The sequence below is a fragment of the Seriola lalandi genome, unplaced genomic scaffold (assembly GCF_002814215.2).
Source record: "Seriola lalandi dorsalis isolate HSWRI2012SDOR001 ecotype SW California unplaced genomic scaffold, Sedor1 jcf7180002052117, whole genome shotgun sequence".
NCBI classification, from domain to species: Eukaryota; Metazoa; Chordata; class Actinopteri; order Carangiformes; family Carangidae; genus Seriola; species Seriola lalandi.
In genome coordinates, this window is record NW_019522670.1 from 128200 (window position 1) to 149985 (window position 21786).

Genomic DNA, 21786 nt, shown 5'->3' on the forward strand with positions numbered 1-21786 from the left:
AGCACAGGACAGAGCAGAACAGCCGTGCACATGGTTTTAATATGACGACTCTAATCAGGACAGGCGTGGTGGCAGAACCACTTGGAGTCTGCTATTGAAATCATCTCATTCTTTACTCATGGAGTAGATTAGAGAGTAGCTCATCAGGCCTTCAGCTCCACGTTTGAAGGAGTGAAAATAACAGTTTAGAGTTCTGGTATTGTCGGAGTAACCTAAATATATATGCATCAGTATCAACTGAAATGTTTGTACTTTGTTATGTTCATTACAGTATACCAGAAGCCTGCATAATTATCCCACTAGATCCACAGAGCTTTCAGTCTCTTTTCCATTTTGAGTGCCATCTAGTGGTGTAAATAGCAACGTACACCTAACTACAGCTACACATTTAGGTTTCAACACTTCACTAATTAAATAAAAAAGAAACTTCAACTATAGTTTCTAGTTAGAAAAAGTCATAAGATGATTTCTGCTGAAACAAAAATGCAACTTTTGTTCAGGCTTATAGTCAGACACATCTAACCCGAAGGTACGCTCTTCACACCACACGGATTCCACAGAGTGTGGGAGAGTTCATTGATACGCATCTTGTTGCAGCCTTCACATTTAACATTTATTTTTCCAGGCAACAACCAAGCAAATGGTGCAGGAACGTGTTGAAATGATTTCCCCTTCATTCCTTTATCTGAGCCGACAGCTTTGTCAGCTGGAGTTCAAAACACTGTGGCCTTCTGGGAGCTCTGGTTCAATGCAGAGGGGCAGAAATTATCTCTGGGACGTGAAGCTATGGCAGTAAAGTGATAGAATCTCTTGTGCAAAGAGTGGTGTATGCTTAATTACAGTGAAAAAGTACCCATGATGCGATCTTACCTTTTACGGGCTATTTCATCGCCAGTTTCCTGCACCCTTCTCTCTCTCTCGACAATTCCTGATAAGCCAGTGTGCGTACAACAGAAGGCCATTTTTTTCCTCCAGAAGACTTTAAGCACAAAAAACATTTTTTTGCATGTATTTGTAATAAAACAAAAGTGGCTTTTAAAGTACTGAGATCATTTTAAGTGAACCAAGATGATGTCTGAATCAGCTCATTTTCCTATGAGCATCTTAAATCAAAAAAACTGTGCAGCCGTGTGCTAAGCGTACATAAGGTTTGGCTTCCACCGGAGCTACTTCTTGATCTTACCATTTAGATGTCTTTTGGCGTGCCAGCGCCTCATTTGTGGCACTGCTCTCTGCCGGCATTATGTGTGGAGAGCTGATCCAACAGTGCAGTGGCCACCCAGAGCTCAGTGGATGGATGGCCTCTCTGGGCCTGTTTGACTGGAAACAGGTGTGTGTCATCTGAAGATGAAGGCCCGGCTGATAAACATTATTGGAGAACATCTGCTGCTTGTCACAACACAGGGCGCGCTGGAACGGCCTCCCATCCATCAGCCACACCGGAGAGTGGGTGGTGGGGGGCTCCATCCTCCGCTGGCGGGCCCGTTCACCCATCACTCACCTCGGGGATGCTGGATGTGGGGTGCATGTTTGGTCCAGGCACCTGCTTGCCTCTGCCGGACCACAGCCGCCTCTGGCCGATAGAGGAGAAAATGCTCCAACGCACATGAAAAATGCCTTGGGGATAGCACTCTCTCTTCCTCTGACACTGACACCCCCCCCACACACACACACAGAAGAACAGGCACATACACACACCTTACACCACCAGTGCACCCTGCTCAGGTGCCTCCCACACCCCCACCCTCTTTATACTACTGTCAGGGAGGCAGACATGGCCTTAATGCTTGACCCCTTTCGGGCTGATGAGAGATGCCTGGTAGTAGCCTTGCACAAAAACACACACTGACATATCCACACACACAGGATCCCATAGGTCTCTTTGACAGCTGGACCCTCTCTCCCCCTTTTTCTACCTCCATAACTTTACTGTGCCCTCCGCCCCAATGAGCGATCACACAAATCACTACCATGCAACGCTGCATTCAGAGCACAAAAGTCAAAAATCGACGGTTAAAAGCAGGTGTCCCCGTATGTTGTTGTCATTTATTTGGTTCATGGCTCTTCTTCACTTTGTTGTATTTAAAACACAACCACAGATGACAGAGACACATCACGGAGGAAGCAAAAAGACAACGGGAAGATAAAGTAAAAATCAAACAAAATGCATCACTGTAGCACCGCTGACCATCAGGAAATGAGCACAGTAGGTTATGACGGATAAATGACCTGAGATATAATACAAATACAGTTTTTGTAAAAGCTGAACCCTCAAAACAAATGCAGACGTATGGTAAATGATAGCAGTAGTGATATGAGATGGTTAAAAAAAGGCTTCTAATTTTGTACAAAGTATGTCAAAGTTTATTAACATCAATTTTATCATTTTTTTTACCTGACTCCCAAACTCTGTATCAGCTGCCGAGTCAATAAACACAGATTCGGAAAAAGTGCAATTTGCATGCAGTAAACTCCGTGATCAATGCCAATAAATGTGTTCCTAATGCTGGTAAATGGAGCTTGTTCTTGTCATATTCAAAATTAAGAAATAACTTACGAGCGGACAATATTTTACACAGACATCTGTAAAAGGAAGGTGTATGAACAGTTAAATAAGTTAAGGTGAGGATGAGTCCTGCAGCTAGGAAAAATCTTGTTTGGAATAATCTACAAATGTATGAACTAGCGATGGGAGCTGGATTCTTTTGGGAAATGATGCAGTTTCACAAAGAATACAATGAAAATGTGTAAAAATCAAAACATAAAATTGTAACAACAAATTATAAGCAAGGGAATAAACACAAACATAAGAAATATGTAAGTAATATGATTCCCTGTGTGTATGGCAGAGACAGAGAGACAGTTTGATGAGGATGCAACCTCTGTCTGAAGGATTCACATCAACACAAAAATCAGCATTTTTATCTTGCAATATTTGTGTGTAGTTACAGGCTTCAAAATATTCTTAGCAAATATTTAAAGAAAAGAATTTACCAATTTGATTTTGTTTGATTACAATTAAACTCCCCATCTACTCTAATGTGTTTCAGCTTTGAGGCTGTTTTCACACTCACCTGCTGAAGTGGGAAACTTTCTGTCTGCTCACCTTAAATCTGATTTACAGACAGATTTGTGGCATGATTTGTGCCAATCATAATTCAATACATAACTCACAGAAGTGTGATACGGAACCCTGAACCCTCCAGTGCACTTACACTGAGAAAAGACATTTCACTAAAAGCAGGAGATATCTTCTGTGGAGTAATTAAAGTTATACTGATAGATTCTGGATTTCTGCCGGAGTAGATGCAATTTCCAGTTATTTAACCACGTGACTGAAGTTTGTTATGGAAAAAAATATCAGACATAAGTCATTATTCAAAGCAGAGTATTTTTTATATATTTTAACATATGTCTGGAGGTTTTTTTTTTTTTATCTTGAAACATCCTCTGCTTCGGCTCTTCTACTGGACCATATTTTTGTACTGCAGTCCCTGTGTGTGTGGATCTTGGGGATTTATTTTTCAGAATAAGTATATAAGTGACCCATATACATTTCTAAATCTGTTTTAGAGGCATTTAATTTTCACCAGAAATATGCTTGGCATTCTGTCACACTAACCATTGAGTTTTTTGTGGACACAAAAAAAAAAGCAGATGTAAAGGCTCTCCAGCTACAAGAAAGTCTCCGATTCAGTCACACGTCTTGTCCAACTGCCCTTAAGAAAGAAACTGAACCCATAACAACTCATTAGCCGTCAAACTGGAAAGCAAAATTAACCACTTTCAATCAGCGATAGTAACAGATGTGATGCAGGTATTTGTGTGTATTGCTAAAAAGTCTGTGTAACCCTGGACTTTAAACCTTACGCAGACTGGGGTAGGTTTAGAGCTTGTGGTCCTTTGAGGGCCCCTCAAATGCCAGGTTCACTGGTTGATTATCTTGAACTCCGGGCTCAGTGATGTGGGGCTAGTTTCTGACAGCTGAGTACCAGTTTCACGAAAACATAGTAACACCAACATCACCTTCACCAAGATGATCGTAGTAATGTTTCACACAGCCAAGCCCTGTGTTTGAATGTCCAGTCAGGAGTTTGCACCTCTGCTTGGGTTATGTGGTTTTGCTTCCTGCTCTTCTCTTTCTCTGGGACACTGAGAAGTTCAGCAGTGCTGGGGTTTGGTGTAGCAGTGCTGAAAAGGAGAAGAAAAAAAAAAAGCAAGAAGACATCAGCACTATTTGAAAATCAAAAGCAAATGTTCTGGGGTTTCTGGAGGAGAAGTAACTGGTGTGTAGTCTCCCGTGTGCTTGGCTTTGAGGAGGTAAAATGAAGACAGCCTCAAGCCTGGCTCCATGCTGGGTGCAGATTAAAATAACTGTCAGGAGACAGGAGCAGCTATTGAGGGAGACAGGGTGACACACAGAGTGATGGGGCTCAGCCTCTCACACTTCATGACACAGTATTTCACTAAAGCTGGTTCAGCTTTACAGCCTGTGACCCTCTGTGTGTGTGTGTGTGTGTGTGTGTGTGTGTGTGTGTGTGTGTGTGTGTGTGTGTGTCCGTGTGTGTGTCCGTTTTGTTTTAGCTTGACAACCCTCTGTGTGTATGCGTGTGTGGATGGCAATAGGAGCTTGCAGGAGGTTTACCTTCACTACAGGTGGGACCCAGCCAGGTGAGCGGGCACAGACATCGGCCCGTCAGCCCGTCGCAGTGGGCCCCATGGGAACACTGGCACGGCAGGGAGCAGTGGGGGCCAAAACGATCCCCACCACAGTCTGTAAAGAGGAGAGACGTTTAAAAAAGAAAAGAGCTTCTGCAGAACAGACACACATAATTAACTTTTAAATTTTAACATCTTTTTTAGTCGTGTTAATAAAAGTGTGGTTCCCTCGTGCCTACTTTTTTCACATCTTTGTCCTGTCCTCCCTGGGGGACACAGACACCGTCCAGTCGATGGGTCACACGGGGCCTCACCAACACAGTCACACGACTTAGCACAGCTCAGTCCAAAGCTGCCGGCTTCACACCCTGAAAACAAAAAACACAGATACACACTCACAAATGTAGCTGCACTGATGTAGTTATGGACACTTTCATTGCCTTCATTAATCACATAACCCTCCTCTCTGCAGACTACAAGAAGGATGGACAGTCAGCTTATTGGTGAACTTACTTTTTAGATTGGAAAAGGTAGCGGTCGCACTAAACTCCACTTATGTTGAGAGAGTATACTATCATTATCTAACATGCCACAACCTATATGTATCTATTTATCTAGTCACATAAAGGACAAGTTAACAAAATGGACAATGTCCCAGAAAGTCCCAATTCTTATACACAAAAGTGCATTTAGTGATAAGAAAATGTGCATAGAGATTTTCTCACACAGACACACACACACACACATACACACACACACACACACACACACACACACTGTCTCTGCCTTACAGCTGCTCTGCAATGCTCAGTCATATCTCCTGCTGTGACTGAAGTGGCCATTTAGGCACTCACACTGCGGCTGAGAGCCCTGTGAGCAGGCAGGAGGGCACAAGGATGTAACAGGAACGCATTAAGCAGTCGGGAAACACCTGTCTCTCATCAAATAACCAGCCTGCCTGCCTGCCCACCTACCTACTTGCCTGTCCTTCTGCCTGCCAGAACACACTCACAACTTTTTTTTTCTTTTTTTGTGTTGGAAATCTCTTATTCATTCATGCTCATATCTGCCCATGTACAACAGCAGCTGGGCATCCAGGTGGTTGTTTTTTTTTTTTTTTAATGAGCAGTGCTTGTGACTGTGAGCATGACATTGTTTCTGTCTTCTTGGTCCTAATGGAGTGTAAGTATTTCAAAAACATTAAATAATTAAAATATAAAATATGAGATATCTGTTAAAAGGGAGTGCAACTTTACATCTGATAATTAACGTTTGGATCTTCATATGTACTCACGTCTTTGGCATTGTGGCCCATAGTAGCCTGGTGGACACACACATTGGCCTGTCACATGGTCACATGTCTGACCGACCTTACAGTCACAGGTATGGGCACAGTTGACTCCAAAAAACCCTGAGGGGCATTCTGGGAGAGACATGAGAAACAGAGTTGAGGTTAAGGTTACTTGTTTAAGCTTATGGTTAAAAATCGTCATGTAATCATGTTGTATCAAGGTTCTTTCAAGTCCCACACTGTCAACGATTTCACAAGGGAAGCAAAGAAAAAAATCATATCGGTTTCAAAGTGTCAGCGAAACAAGTAGTAACCTTATCACCAAGTTTCCTTTTGTATTGTAAGTGAGGGTTTGCATACTGTGTTGACAGGAGTGGCCGTAGTATCCAGCAGTACAGCTGCAGGTGCCAGTGAAACGGTCGCAGGTCCCATTGTTGAAGCATGGACAATCTTGTGCGCAATCAAATCCATATTTTCCCTGTGAACAGGCTACACACACACACACACACACACACACACACACACACACACACACACACACACACACACACATGTGAACTGGATTGTAACTTCTCAATTAACAAATCAGTGGTACTCGTGAAGAAGCAACAGAAATGTCTAGACTAAATACAGTGATGGTGATAAACGGCAACTTTTGATAAGACTTCTAACGAAGCTGGGTCATATAAGGCTAATGGCAATTATCAGCGTTTATCAGCTATAAAACAAAGTCTGTCAATCAGCATTTTACATAATAAAAAAAAATGTAAACTCAAAATACAGTAAAACATAGAAAGGACAGGTACATAGTAATGTGGGAGCAAAAAATTAGAAAATAACGTTTTAAGCAGAAATAGCGTTAAAAACAATATGGGGATAAAAATGGGTCCTGAAGAGTTTTTTTTTTAATAGTCATCTGATAGCATGACTTTTTGTTTGCTATTCTTTTTCAAAGTTTTGATTTCCCGTGAACAGAACACAGTTTTGTTTAGTTCTTAGTATTTTCTGTTGTGTCTACTGCCTCTGAAGCTGTACCTGTGTCACACTGTGGTCCAGTCCAGCCCAGTCCACACTTGCAGGACCCGTCAACAGGGTCACACAGACCCCTGTTCTGACAGCTGCATGTGTTCCTGCACTGCAGACCGTAGCGCTCTCTGGGACACGCTGCAGACACATCCAGAAAACATCAGAGCGAGACAAGAGCTCCAGGCTCTTCTGTTCTACTCAGCAATCACACCAACGGGTGTAACACACTGATAACACACAAAGCACAGTGTGTGCTCTCTGTCTATCTGTCTCTTTCACACGTACCCACACACTTACACACACACAAACACACACACATACAAGACTGCACTAACCACATTCATGTTTATTTAAGCAACAGTTCATTAAAGAGATGGCAAAGTAGTCTAATTTGGCGCTGATATAAAAGAATAATCATGTTTCTTTGGGTAATTTAGATTGGGAACACAATAAGCAAGCCGTCTTTGATTTTCCTGTTTATTTATTTGCTTCCTTGCCAAATCCAGCGACACGGAACACAGAGAACGAGCTACTTATAGGTTTCTGTAAACATTCAACAAGAGGAACTTAAGAGGTGGTATGTCCCAAGTACATGCAGGAGGCTAAAGAAGAGAACATTTAGCACGGGCAGCGCTGGAAAGCCCCCGGTTGCAATCCAGCTGAATTGCTGATAAAGGGTGAGATTAAGAAAACTCAGCTCTGCCTCCGTTTCCCGCGAAAAACAGTCCTGTGATCATCAGAGGCCTCACACTGAGGAAATGGAGAATTTGTTACTTAAATATACAGTGAGAGATGTTGAAAAATACACCCTCATTTTGGTGGTGGTTTCTCACTTTCCAGTTAGGTCTACTATTTCTGAAGAACTCATTAGGGCCAATGGTTTCCACTGATGCATGTCAGCCTCAGTGCTGACTCTTTGCATACTCAAGAGAATGGTAAGAGATAAAAGGCTGAATACAAACCATGTTTGATATCTATCTCAAAGCTCAATGATAAATTGCCTCTTGTAATTTAGTAGATATTTCTTCTTGCCTCAAAAAACTATCACTACATTTTAAAAGTGCGAGTATGAATTTTATACAACAAGTAATACCCTTTCAGCCAAACTGTATTTGTTAATAATTGTATTTTTGTTTTAACTTTTTAACTCATTTGACAGTCCTTAATGTTGACTAATTAATCATCTTAACTAGTGCAAAAATATTGATTACACATCAGACTTTGATAAAATTGACAGTAATAAAATTATTCACAGTGGTATAATATGCACCAAGTGAACTTTGTTTAGTTATACCAAAAGGGCTGGTGTGTCATAGGTCGCTAGTACAAGCCAATCAAAGACGGCATCAGTTACCTTGCTGGCAGGACTGTCCCATCCTACCGGGGGCACACATACACCTCCCAGTTGCTGTGTGGCACTGCCCTCCTTCCCCACAGGAGCACAGCTTAGCACAGTCTTTCCCATAGTATCCACTCGGACAACCTGCAGAAATAAACACGCCCTCATTTACTCAAAGCAACAAATCAAAAAGTAACGAGGATAAAAGTCTTCATATCATAGACCTTGTGGGTTGGTAGTTGACCAGCATCCCTAAAACACTAACTCCAAGTAATTATAATACCGGGGTGCTAAAAGTCATGACTCTTTCCTATTTGGGAGAACAAACAGGTGCAAGTTTTCTTGACTTACTCGAGCTGCAGTCAGCTCCAATGAAACCAGGAGAACAGTAGCAAGTCCCAGTCCTAAAGTCACAGCGACCACCATTGATGCAGCTACATCTGGACTTGCAGTTTGGCCCAAAAGTCCCTGCTCGACATCCTGGAGACAAACCATGACAACGAGCAGGAAAGAAAAAGAGGAGGAAAGGTAAGTGTTGTAACGTTGTTTGTTTGAAGTGTTTAATCCAGTTTTTTGGGTTTAGGTTATTCTACTTGCAGAGTTAAGGTGTAGTTTTGTTCTTCAAGTGTTTTGCAGGTCTTCTTCTTTTCCCTCATTGGGTGCCTGAACCATCTCACCTGGAGCTTGTGCCAGACTGTCAGCTGTTTGTCACTTTCTCATCAGTGGACAGCTACATCAGCCTCCCAGAACTGGTGTTTCTGGCCTTTTTAGCCGCCAAGCTGCCTACTTATGTGTTGTGGTTGTTTTTTTAAGGCCTTGTTAGTACGATTCTTTCTTGTCCTTGCTGATTGAAGTGTTTCTGTTGTTCTTAATGCAGAGGAAGCTTTGTAGGGTTTCTGTGCCTTTTTTTTTGTTGTTTTTCTCATGTTTTGTGGCCAGTCAGGGAGGTTAGAGATTTCTTTTTGTTTGACTTTACAGATTACCTGAGGTATATTTCCTAGATAGTAAGGGGAGTTTTGTCTATTATTTTGGCCTCAGAGACCCCAATGTTTTTTTTTTTGCTTCCCTTAATTTAATATTAGTAGTTTGTTGCATTTTGTTACTTGTGTTACTCTGATATTAAACACCCGCTCCTGTTACACTTGCCATGTGTCTCAGTCACCTTGTGAACTTCATGTTACTCCTCATGTTCCCCTGGACATTTTTCTTAAGAGGGTCGTAACAGGTGACATGTTAGCACAACCTGATCTGCTTTGTGCTTGAGGGAAATTATATGCAAAAATCTGAGTAATAAATGTAAAACCAACACTCTGCCCTTATGGCAGGTGAACAAAAGGTCACTAAAGTTCTGGCTTTATCTATGAATAAGATATGAATCTTTGACTTCAATGGAAATCTACCCTGCTCCCATTTTTTCCACCCAACTCCCTGTTTAACTAAAGGCATATTAGTACATGCCCAATATCAGTCCACACTGACAGCAGGAAGAAAAAAAAAAGCGGTGTACTCACGTAGCTCACAGTGTGCCCCGTAGTAACCAGGTAAGCAGCTACATTTCCCCGTCACAGGATGGCACTGCTCTTGATCACCTGAACATTGGCACAGCTGGCTGCAGTTTTGCCCGAACATGCCAGCAGGACAGGCTAAGACAATACATCCAGAAACATATCACATACTGTAGATGCTACACGGGTAAAATTATAAGGAAACAAACTTCATATTTTGTCTATATCTGCAATGCAATGTTGCACGCCAAAAATGAATCAAAAGTGAAAGTCCAGCATTGCATTGCATTTAAACTACAACAGCAGATATGGCTTTACACATGCACACACAGGTTCAGTAGTTTGTGGGAAGAAATACGAATGCCATTTCCCTGTCCTTCCTCACATTTCTCTGTGAACATACTGGGACATTCAGTATTGACTTGCAACAAAACCAACAATCCCAACAACTTTCCCTGGTGCCTAAAACCCAGATGGACGCACAGGGACATTCTTTCACACACTCCGTCTGCATACATACGTACACGCTCATCACAATAATGAATGGAGTCCACAGACAATCAGTCATAGCGAACAAGATGAATCTGTGAACCGAACATGTTTACGGGTGAGACCGCAGCACTCAGCTACTCAGTCAGGCAGCAGCAGGCAGCGTGGGGGACAGATAAGAAAGGACTCCAGACTAAAGAGGCAATTACGGCGCTGTCATTATGCATGTCTGCCTTCCAAAAGCCCTTATCCGCCGCCGAGGAGACAAAAACAATGCCTTCTGTTTTACTTGGCAACCGGTGTGTAACATTTATCAGATGTCTGGGGGAGTGTGTGAGGAGAGGAAGGGAGCTGAGGCAGTGAGGGGGGTGGTGGTGGTGGAAGGAGTGGTGAGGGGCTGAGTAGTGAAGCTGGTCGTATACAGTCCTAAAGGATATGGTCGAAATAATGAAACATTAGCATAAATTCCTGTGACAGTAAGGCTTTGGTACTGGTGTAAAGTGCATTTCCTGGAATGGAATAAATGGTAATCTTTTCCAGGAGGACTATGAAAAAAAAGGAAATTTTAATTAAGAATTAACAGAAGGATTCTTGGTGATCACTTCAATCCCATGATGCCTTTTCTTCCTGATGGGAGTGTGGCAAGGCACAAATGTCAACCAAATGGTTTTAAATGCATGACAGTGATATTAGCCGTGTGCCAAGGCTTTTTCAATAAGTTATACATGAAAGACATTTGTGAGATACAGCCGCTGCTCACCTCACCGTTAAAGAGCAAAGTTATGAGGAAAAATGTTTCTATTTGTGTCATAAAGTTTTGTTTTTTATTCTTTATAGTCTTACTTTTCTCACAGCCAGGCCCTGCGAGTCCAGCTGGGCAGCCACAACTCCCCGTCTCATGGTGACAGGACACCCCAGCCTGGCACTGACACCGCCGGGCACAGGAAGCGCCGTAGGACCCCGGGAGGCAGGCTGGGAGTGGACACACACATGCGGGAACACACAGTCAGTTTACTCTCATGTTCAAAGCTCACTCTATCGACAGTTTCATTCACTTGCATTTTCCTCGATCCTATACACACTCACGTTTGTCACACCTGGCTCCCCTCCAGCCTGGCTCACACTCACAGCCGCCCGTCACGTGGTGACAACTGGAACCATGGATGCAGTCACACCTCTGCTCACAGCCCTCTCCAAAGAATCCCTTAGAACAGGCTTCAGACAAAACACACAAGCATTCTCGTTCAACATGCAACATTAGCGGCTGAAAAGAACGTTTTTAAAAAATGTCAAGGTTTTTTTGTGCTTATTTACCCAAGGCTAATTGCACAAATTGTTTTGACACAGCAAGTTTTATGATTCCAGAAGTAAGTAACCCTGCACTTTTCTTTTGCTGCTGCTACACTGAAATGTTAACAAATGTGGCACAGATGCAAGCTGGGAGAAAAGGCTTCACTTCTCCAAGTTGGATGGCAGGTTAGCTAGATATCTATATGTCTCAATGGGAGAGGTGAAAAACACGTAATACTGTGTATCATGCCAAACAATAATTAAAAGACAATAAATAAAAAGTGATGTGTAATACAATAGTGCTGATGTGAAGTTTAGGAGGTCACCTGATTGACAGCGCTCTCCTGTCCAACCAGGCTGACACACCTTGTCACATCTCCCTTCATTTGTACAACTGCAGGCCTGGGTGCAGCTCTCTCCATAACGTCCTTCCTCACACTCTAGGAGAGAGGAAGACGAACAGTTAGATGAATGTTACATTCTAGAAATGATGTATCTCACAAGTATAGCTTAAGGATGGATGGAAGATAGGAAGTAAGGCCTTACCTAACTCACAGGCGGCTCCAGTCCAGCTGGGCGGGCAGGAGCACTGACCAGTCACGCTGTCACAAGAGCCCCCGTTTTGACATAGACACTGGCCAGAGCAATGTTCCCCATATTGTCCTGCAGGACAGGCTGAAATCACACACACATAACACAGAACAGACATTCAAATGAAGGAAATCTAAGATGAGTAAATAATGAAGACATTATCAGTCTATTGTCAGTCTAGAGTCAGGTGCCTACAGGAGAAATGAAAGTTGGCAAGTTTGGAAAAAGCAACACGAACACCTGCAAATTTAAATAGGTTTTCAATGAGTAAAGTATTTCAGTGAGAAGACGAGCATCAGGCTTCTTCATATATGAGATCATCCTCAGTAAGGTATTTACAAGTTTCTGCTCCACTTCAGCAAATCATGTCCATTTTTACATTTCTACTTACCATTTTCAAATTCAGGGTAGATCTTAATTTAACTTTTGTTCAGTTAGTTTTTCATTTTCTGATGTATTTTCTTTTAAGTTCCTTGAATCAGTTATTCCCCCGATATATTTCTTTATCAGGGATTTGAAGAAAACTGGCTGAGCATGAAATCCCACTGATATGGGTTCTTTAGGAAAGCAGCAGTAAATATTTCGACAACTTCATTCATTGTCATGCTGTGGAAGTGAGTGAGGAGCTACTCACGCAGTTGGCAGCTGACTCCAGTCCACCCGGCAGCGCAGCTGCATCGCCCGGTGACGTGGTCACACCTGGCTCCGTTCTGACACTCACAGGTCTGACTGCACTGCTCTCCAAAATGACCCTGCAGGCATTCTGCCCACACAAACCACACACACACACACACACACGCACACACACGCACACACACGCAGACACACGCACACAACAAGCAGGCACAGGCACAGGCACACAAAACACATTCCCGCAAGTACCTTAAAATGAATTGCAGCTACATCCACTGAAAATGTATAAGGGCATTTTGGGGCATTAGGGTTTTCAGCACACATATTGTAAACTTCTTAATGATCAAAGTCCACGATGACATTTAGAGTCTAAGAAAGAGGAAAATGCGCTAATGACAGAGATGCATCATTAAGTCATGCTAGTGGCTTTCTGCTGACTCTGGCTCTGGTAGTTAGGACCACAAAATGGCTGTGGCAAGAGGAAAGTCTTGAATAAGACTGCAGAATGACAGACTAAGAACTTTAGTGGGCATTTCATTGGATTCATTAAAACAACGGCATGAAATCCTCAAGAAACTTTAGCATGAGAACACTGATTGGTTAGCTACTAAAAGACTCTTCCAAGTTATGTTCTCCCTTTCCTAATGTTGATCACTATAAACACGTGGGTGCATTTATCCAGAATAGACCTCAATTAAAGCGTGTATGCCAGAGGGCACTCTTGTCCTCCCTCCTTTCTCCACCCTTACCCATCCCTAAAAAAAGTAATCGGCAATGTCTCATTATAGAGATAATTGTTCACAAACACATCATAGTTGTGTTTAAGGAGAGGATGTCGTGATGGGCTGCAGTGAGGGCCTCCCTCACACCCCGTTTTAATGATGTGGCTTCCATTACCCAGAATGCAGTGTGGTCCTGCCCAGCCGGCGGTGCATAGGCAGGCTCCTGTGATGTGGTGGCAGCGGGCACCGTTCCTGCACTCGCACATCTGGCCACAGTCAAGACCGTAAAAGCCGTCCGGGCACACTGTGGGCCAAGATAAAACATCCGACTGGTTAGAACTGGCAGCTTCACAAAAGAGGAGAGGAAAAGGTCTAGATGCCAACTTTTCTTTTTTCTTTCTTTTTTTTTTTTAGTTCTTTCTCTTCCCTTCCCGATCTCTGACTCTCCTCTCCTCCTCTTACTTTCCCTCTCTGTCTTACCACCTACTGAAAATACCAATATCAAATTGCAGTACCACGCTGCGGCTGTTCATTTGCAGAGCGTCTGCGTTCGTTAAGTGAGCTCATGTCCCACATGTGTGGTGGATCTGGGCCACATCAAAGTCGACGGCGGCTCGGAGGCTGTTCCCTTTTGGGGGTAGAGGGGGCACGGAGAGCCGGTAATTAGAGCACCTGCTGAGTCCACAGGCCCCACCAATAGACTGCAAAACAAAGCCAGGTTACTGTGCCCCCCTAACACACACACACACACACACTCACACACACACACACACCTACAGTATTGCTGCCGATGCAAGGAGATGCCAGTGTAAGAGTCTGTTTCCCATTCTCAAGGAGAGCAAGAGAGATTGTTTAAGTGTGTGTAGAGTCAATTGACACTCAGAGAGTTTGGTAAACATAGTGCCTCCTATCCACAAGAACTGAGCCAGAGGCTGCTGGATGAATGAGCCTTTCCACTACTGGGATGTAAATATTGTCTGTAAGCATGACTCCACCAGAGCAGGAAAGAATGACTCTGTTTATTCACGGCCTATTTTTGATCGCTCAATTTGTCACTGAACAGATCACAGCCTAACTCAAGCATGATAGGCGTATTTTGCAAAACAAAAAGTTCTGGTTCCATTCTGGACTTTATTTACAGGAATGCTGCCTCTTGCACCGCCAAAGTCTGACTGAGTGACAGCTGTTGTGGGCATCTCTCTCTTCGAGTGCCCTCTCCTGTTTTCTATTGCAGCACAAAGTGAGAAAAATCTGACCCTGGTGACGGTGTTGGTCTATCCCAGTGATCTCAGTTGCCAGCAATTTTTACAAATCTTTTATATACTACATCCTCTATCTATAAGGAAACAGTGGACTATGTTACCAAAGGAAAACACACACTGCAGAAATGTGGAGTTTGGTGGTTTTATGTATTCTAAATGCCACAGTGCAGTACTCAGGGTGTTCCCCTACAGTTTATGCATCATACCCTCCTTCTCCTGCTCCAATTGATGATGCTGTCCACTCCTACTTTTTCTGCTTCAGGGCCTCAAATTGGGAAAAGTATCTTTCCTGCTCAGCAGTTTCTGGCACAGCCATCGCCTTGTTCCCACGCTGACAGTATGACGTCTTTGCCTGCCTCTGTAGTGGTTAGGCTGAGATGTTATTAAAGCAAGCCCACTGAGGATGCTGTCATTTTAACCCAGCTGTACATCAGGTCTGTGGCGTTACTGTAGCAAAATCGCTGGTTTATTGTCTGTTGTTTATTATTATGATAGCTGTTACTGACACCATAGCAACAAGCTGGTCTTTCTGTCCTGCGGGAAAATGTTTCAGGAATGTCACTCTGATCATGATATCATTTATTTATACGTGAAATGCGTCTCTAATGTTAAAATATGAGCATAAAACATCTCAGATGAATGATGTTCCCTTTTAATGGAATTATTTAATTCTCCAGGCACAGTAATCAATTCAACATGTTAAAACACTTTCCTTCCTTTTCAACTGCGGCAGATAAAGTTTACTGCAGTACGCATACCGTATGTCAAATCTTCACGGAATATACTGCCACATCTGCCTGGCAAAGTTTATTATTTGTTTATGCCAGCAGGGGGCGACTGGTTTCCTTATTAACCACAGAACATCAATCTGTCATCTGATATTAGCACAGTGTCTGCTAGTGTTTGTAAATGTCGACTCTTCCCTCCTGAGTCTTTGTTTATAGGTAGGCACAGAGGATTCGGTCCACCACACACACACACACACACATACACACACACACACACACACACACACACACACACACACACACACACACACTGTGCCATCGCTGAAAGACTCCATCTCTAGACTAAATGAGCTCTTTAAGACAGGAGGATTATTTCCAGATCCCTGGTTGTGTAAGAGCCACTGCTGTCAGCCCATAAAGCAGGTCCAGGGACCACACAGCCGGGGAGAACAGACCACAGAAATAGAGCGGATAGAGAGAACATAGAATAGGACTTCCTGGTGTTATTCAGGGTCCATACACCAGAAAAGGTCAACACAACAACAACAAAACAAACCAGTTCTGTTCAACAATAACGCGGATGTTCAATATCAGTCGGGCCAGAGTTCTTTACACTGCGACCAAATGAACTATTTTGATGCAAACTTCAAAGCTGCAGACCAGAAACGGAGCACGATCCACGTTAATTGAAGAAGTGGCGTGGTGTGCGGGACCCATGTCAGCACAATGCCTCGCTTTCTCCAACAAAACTTGACTGAAATGCTTAGCATCAACCTCTGTGACACATGATTGCTCAGCGAAACAATGCTTACCATAGTAACAAGCTGTCCGAGTCTTGCGGTACCTGTTATTTTCATGAATAATGAGATATAAGCCAGAGTTTGGATGAAAATTGCCCACGTTGGAGCAAACACCCGAAAGGAAAAATCATCTCTTTCCATTTTAATTCTGTGAAACAGATGAACTAGAGAGATCTGGTCCTTCTCACAGCACAGGCCTCTTCCTGACTTCTCGTGAAGGAAGAGGCCCAGCAGAAGACTGAGAAACTGGACACCTCTGTTTGAGGGGAAAAAGGCCTTCAGAAAACAGAATCTGGTCAGACCGATAGCCGTATTTCCACAGCAACGTCCAATCAGAGCAACGTCGACGTCTGAGGCCATTAGACTGTTATGACTAGGGATGTGAAGCTCTGCTCTAGTGTGACATGGCCATGATTTACGATGCCCCACGCACTATGGAGGTGGTATGAATTTCTGGGCCTGGTAGTACACTTACAGTAAATCTTACACTTTGTAATAACATGAGGCCACTTTGAGTCAAAAGACTATAATCAAGAACAAATCTATTACATTGTTAAGACTCTGGGACTGTTGGCATGTCTTGCAGTTCAGGACAAATATCATAATGATGAGATGAATATTAGTTACATGACAAGTTTGCTATGGTAGGGTGACTATGAAATACAGTGCATCTACCCCAGAATGACTAATATAAATTATATCTTGGGATATGAGTGGTTTTAAAATGGTTTTCCTCATGACATTACACGGACAATCAGATGATTCATTGAATCTTTGTGATGATTCACTGAAACTGAAAAAATCAGAAGACCATCCTGCAGCGCCCTCTAGTGTAGTAAAAGTTAGACATGATCGAGATAATGTCACTTGTAATGGAGAGGAGCAGCGCAGCTTCGTCTGGGAATGTGGTTACACTCAATTTTTTACTTAAGACAAAGAAAAGCAGCAAATCCTCAGAACTGAGAAGCTGGAATGTTCTGCATTTTTGTTTAAAAAATTACATTAAACAATTAATTGATTATCAGAATGGTTGCTGATCAATTTTTTGCCCATCCACTAACTGATTCATCGACTAACTAATAAAATTAAAATCTAAATGAAATTCAAAAAAAAAAATGCAGGTTTGGTTATTTAATCAGGTTGAATGGGGGTATGGTATGTGTGTGGGACAGATGGAGAGGTCGTCCTGCAACCTTTATTACCTAAAATGAGCAAATCTCTCTCTCTCTCTGTATATATATATATATATATATATGTGTGTGTAAATATGCTTTCATTCTTGGGATTTTAAAATTAGTACAAAGTGGACCAATGTAAATTGAATCAATTATCTAAATCTCTAAAATCCTTTAATAACTGTTTTAGATGCGTTTAAGACTGATTAAAGGTTAAAATGACCCAAAACATAACATAACATACATGTTAGTCACTCATCATCAGAAACAAAACAAATCTTACTTTTTTCACAAAAGGTGCCAGCATATCCAGGGGAACATGTGCAGGCTCCGCTCACATGGTCACAATGGGCTCCATTTTGACACTGGCACTGCTGGGCACAGCCCTGGCCATAAGTGCCATTGACACACACTGTGAAAGGCAAAGTGCAAACATAACACAGAAAAGACTATATTTTGCAGTTTGAGTGCTAAATATTGTGTTATTCATCCCAGAATCGTAGGAGTTACATATAATTTATTCAAATCTCTAATTATACAGTACATTACAAGTCACAGGATCAAATTCAAAATTTACTGGAATCAAATGCTATGATAAAATTAAATATCAGGGAATTCTCTATTGTAAATTAAATCAAAAGCTGCTGTAACTGAAATCACCCCATGGTGGCAGCATTCACTAAATATAAATTTTTTGAAGCTCTTGTGAGATGCTAACTTACTCTTTTCACATTGGTCTCCGGTGAAGCCAGTCTCACACACACACTGACCAGTGACGGGGTCACAGCCCACAGAGCTGTCCTGGCAATGGCATTTAGTTTTGCACCCTTGGCCCCAGTAACCAGATTCACATGCTATGAAGGGCAGGAAGTATTGCAGTTAAACTTATGCACAGGGTTCTGAATGATACTTATTTTGCACTCAGCAACACTGTAACATTATAATTTCTTAAAACATAACAAAGAAACTGAAATGAAGACAATTACAGTTCTTACATGTTGTACAGTCGTGGCCTGTTTTGCCAGGAGGGCAGACACAGTGTCCAGTCTGTGGGTCGCAGCTGGCATCAGGGTGGCAGGAACAATGCAGAGAACAGCCTGGTCCATGGTACCCCGGGGGACACTCTGTACACAACAGACATCCATAGGAATCATGGTTTACTAATTTATTTTGACTGACAGATGGTTAGTGGAGGTAAAGAAAATATTCAATTTAAATGAAACTTTACGGTATGGACAGCTTTAAACATAATCCAAATATAAAGCAAATCTGACTACAGCAACTATACCATAATGACTTGTTTTGTTTCGTGAATCACAATACAGTTAAAACTCACCATCTTGGCAGAGGCTTCCTGTGAAGCCTGGCTTACAGTCACAGCCTCCAGTCTGCTTGTTGCAGTAGCCTCTGTTCTCACAGGGAGGACACGATGACTGGCACTTCAACCCCCAGAATCCATCAGGGCAGTCTGGGGAGCATCAAGTGTCATTCAGATTAACTGAGCAGTAAGCCACTTACGTTAGTTATTTCTCTGTAAAGCCCTAAAGCCACTTATGCTTAAATAATTTGGGAGAGAAATGTATTAAATAGGTGTCTGAAAGAGGTTAAATATGCCACTAGGCAAGGAAGCTTCAAAGCAAAGGACAAAGAACATAAACACCATGGTCGTTCAGTAGGCTAAAGATAATTCTGCAAGTTTGTAATGTCAGTGAGTTCAAACTGTCCCTCATCACACTTTCTTCCCCCTAAACCTGCAACATGATCAGGCCAAACTGTCCCAAAACTAATATTAAAGGACAGTATAACAAAATAAATATACCTTCCTGACAGGAGTGTCCTATCTTCCCTCGAGGACAGATGCACTGTCCGGTTATGGGATCACAAGGAGCTCCTTCACAGTCACAGGTCAGGTGACAGTTTACTCCATAGCTCCCAGATTTGCAGGCTAGCAAAACATAATAAAAAAAAAAATTGAAAATTAAAATCAGAGGTAGAAAACAAAACAGTCACAGTGTAGCACAAGACAAAAACACGAGACAGGATTACACAACACTGGGCAAATGGTTTAAGGGAGAAAACTGCGTGTGTGGAATTTTAGAAATACTCTAATTATTTTCTGTTTATTTATTCAGTCCCTGCCAGTAGCCTCTGCAGTAGTAACTGAAGTAAATTGCCCCTGTCATGACCTGGCCTGCAACTTAAGATAAATAGAATCCAGAAAATGTGGATGGATTTTTATTTTTATATTTGGCGTTGACAAACCCAGCAAGCCCAGGCCTGGACTGTAACTCTGCTCTGTTGTCTTAGTCCACTCCACAGAGACACAAAGTCATGTTTTTACCAGACGCTCCTGAACAATATTCTGTATCACTTTAGATCACAACCAAAAGATGTGAACTTTCCATCAACCAGCACAGTAAACAGACACCCTGCTGTGGAGGGACGCTCATATTTTCGGGTTGTACAGTTTGTAATAACAGGAACACCTGCATTGACCAGGTGAATTCAAGAGAAAGCCTCATTTATTTTCACCCACTCAATCCACTTAATCCATCAAAGGAATCAGAGAGTGAATGGAAGAAAACAGAATGAAGGAGGATTTATAGGTGTTATGGGAATTGAAAACGATTGCGACACAGGTGGAGAAATTCACTCATTTATAACAATTTGTGTTGTCATAGTTTATCAGAGAGGGTACACATTTGCACAAGCATGAAGTAGGCAAACAATAACCACACAAGTAGACACATGTGTCAGTATGCAGGCCCACGCATTTCACATAATCTGCACACACGCTCATATGAAGTGTATTCATAATGATCCTCTACTGTGTAACCACAAGAGAGCGCTGTGGAGTGGAGCTTTGTGGAGGACCTCACACTGTACATCAACAGTGTGGCTGAAACATTTTAAACGCAACAAAGGCAAAAAGAAAGTCTAAAAAACAAATTAGACCTAAAATAACTTTACTGTGTGCTTTACTTACATTGTTCTACCTCAGCATTTTCACAATTTGATGTTGATTAACAATGTTAATTAAATTCCACTGATGCAGCTTTTTGTCTCACCGAGCTGACATCTATCACCATGAAGTCCTGCAGGACACCGCTGGTGGCACTCTCCAGTCCTTGGGTCACATGACCCTCCACCTGGACAGTCACATGGCTGCTCACAGCCTGCACCGAAGAAGCCAGGATCACATTCTACGTGGGGAATAGACACATACACAGAACAAGGGAAGATGAACATGATGGATGAGCCAACATTTTGTAAAATTATGCAGGTCAGACAGTCACTTGGGTTATTCCAATCTTAGCCAGTGATCAACTTGATGCTGTGATCACTGGAGGTTGTTTCCTGAGAGCGAGCACGGCAACTTCTTAGGCTTCTTTTCTCTTATAGAAAATTACAGGAAACAGCATGCCTCCAAGTTTATCTGCAAGAAAATTACTGTAACTTGAAGATTTAAAATGCTTGAAGCTGTGAAATGGTCAGTACCGTAATATGTCCACTAAATCAATTTCTGGTTGAGAAGCCTAAGTGAGGCAGTTGACCTGAAAATGTTTACTGTGTGGGCAAAAAGTAACAAAACACAAATCTTGATGATGAGGAATGGATCATAGATGAAGCTTTCGTTGAATAAATGAGTTGGTGTGCTTATACCTTTTTCACACTGCGGGCCATGGTATGCAGCTTTACAGAAACAGCTCCCTGTTTTGGGGTCACAGCCAGAGGAATGTTCTTGAACACAGTCGCATTCCTTGGAACAGCCTGCACCGTGCGTCCACCTGGGACAAGCTGAGGAGCAGACCAGGGATCAGTCGAAAAAACAGACAAAAAGCATGAGTAAGGTTTGAGGTACAACAACGAATGGTTTCAAAATGTTCTCATGTTTGAATGATATTGTCCAAGACAACATACACATATGATTTAGACTTGAGGCATATAGCTAGGATCTACTAAAACAAATTAATAAAAGTTTTTAAAGCTAAGCAAAGATAACGCAGTTTTGCTTGTTAAAGTGAAGGTGGGCATGGTTCACTGAGAAAAAAATGTTGAAATGAAACCTTCTCTACTATCAGATTACATTTTGGTAAACACACAAACCCGACCACCATGTTATCACAACGTCAGACTTCTGCTAGTTTAAGTCATGTGACCACAGCCTTACTCAATTCATAGATCTTCATGCACAATTATGATGCATCATTTGTCCTTACTGAAGTATAATTAAGAATCTGACTTGAGACCAGACTGACTACTGCTGCAAGTGCTT

The 21786-nt window shown here is 42.3% G+C and overlaps 1 protein-coding gene and 1 long non-coding RNA gene across 2 annotated transcripts in view; one reads left to right on the forward strand and one right to left on the reverse strand.

Annotated features, from left to right (window-relative positions):
* Positions 1–2019: 2019 nt before the first annotated feature.
* The window catches only part of egfem1 (EGF-like and EMI domain containing 1), a 55181-nt gene continuing 35414 nt past the window's right edge, over positions 2020–21786 (reverse strand). The window contains exons 17-38 of the mRNA XM_023399733.2: positions 21174–21308; positions 20579–20713; positions 19330–19455; positions 18847–18978; positions 18506–18634; positions 18233–18364; positions 17794–17922; positions 13721–13849; positions 12825–12953; positions 12146–12274; positions 11926–12039; positions 11396–11524; positions 11153–11281; positions 9827–9958; positions 8667–8795; positions 8331–8459; positions 6986–7114; positions 6311–6439; positions 5954–6082; positions 4899–5027; positions 4646–4774; positions 2020–4191 (exon numbers count right to left, since the gene is read on the reverse strand). Coding sequence (XP_023255501.1) covers positions 4112–4191; positions 4646–4774; positions 4899–5027; positions 5954–6082; positions 6311–6439; positions 6986–7114; positions 8331–8459; positions 8667–8795; positions 9827–9958; positions 11153–11281; positions 11396–11524; positions 11926–12039; positions 12146–12274; positions 12825–12953; positions 13721–13849; positions 17794–17922; positions 18233–18364; positions 18506–18634; positions 18847–18978; positions 19330–19455; positions 20579–20713; positions 21174–21308 — 2792 coding nt within the window. The 3' untranslated portion in view covers positions 2020–4111. The remainder of the gene's footprint in view (positions 4192–4645; positions 4775–4898; positions 5028–5953; positions 6083–6310; positions 6440–6985; positions 7115–8330; positions 8460–8666; positions 8796–9826; positions 9959–11152; positions 11282–11395; positions 11525–11925; positions 12040–12145; positions 12275–12824; positions 12954–13720; positions 13850–17793; positions 17923–18232; positions 18365–18505; positions 18635–18846; positions 18979–19329; positions 19456–20578; positions 20714–21173; positions 21309–21786) is intronic.
* LOC147819569 (uncharacterized) lies at positions 8754–9456 on the forward strand. Its single transcript, XR_015436793.1, has 2 exons — positions 8754–8843; positions 8942–9456. It is a non-coding gene; the product is annotated as an uncharacterized LOC147819569 (long non-coding RNA).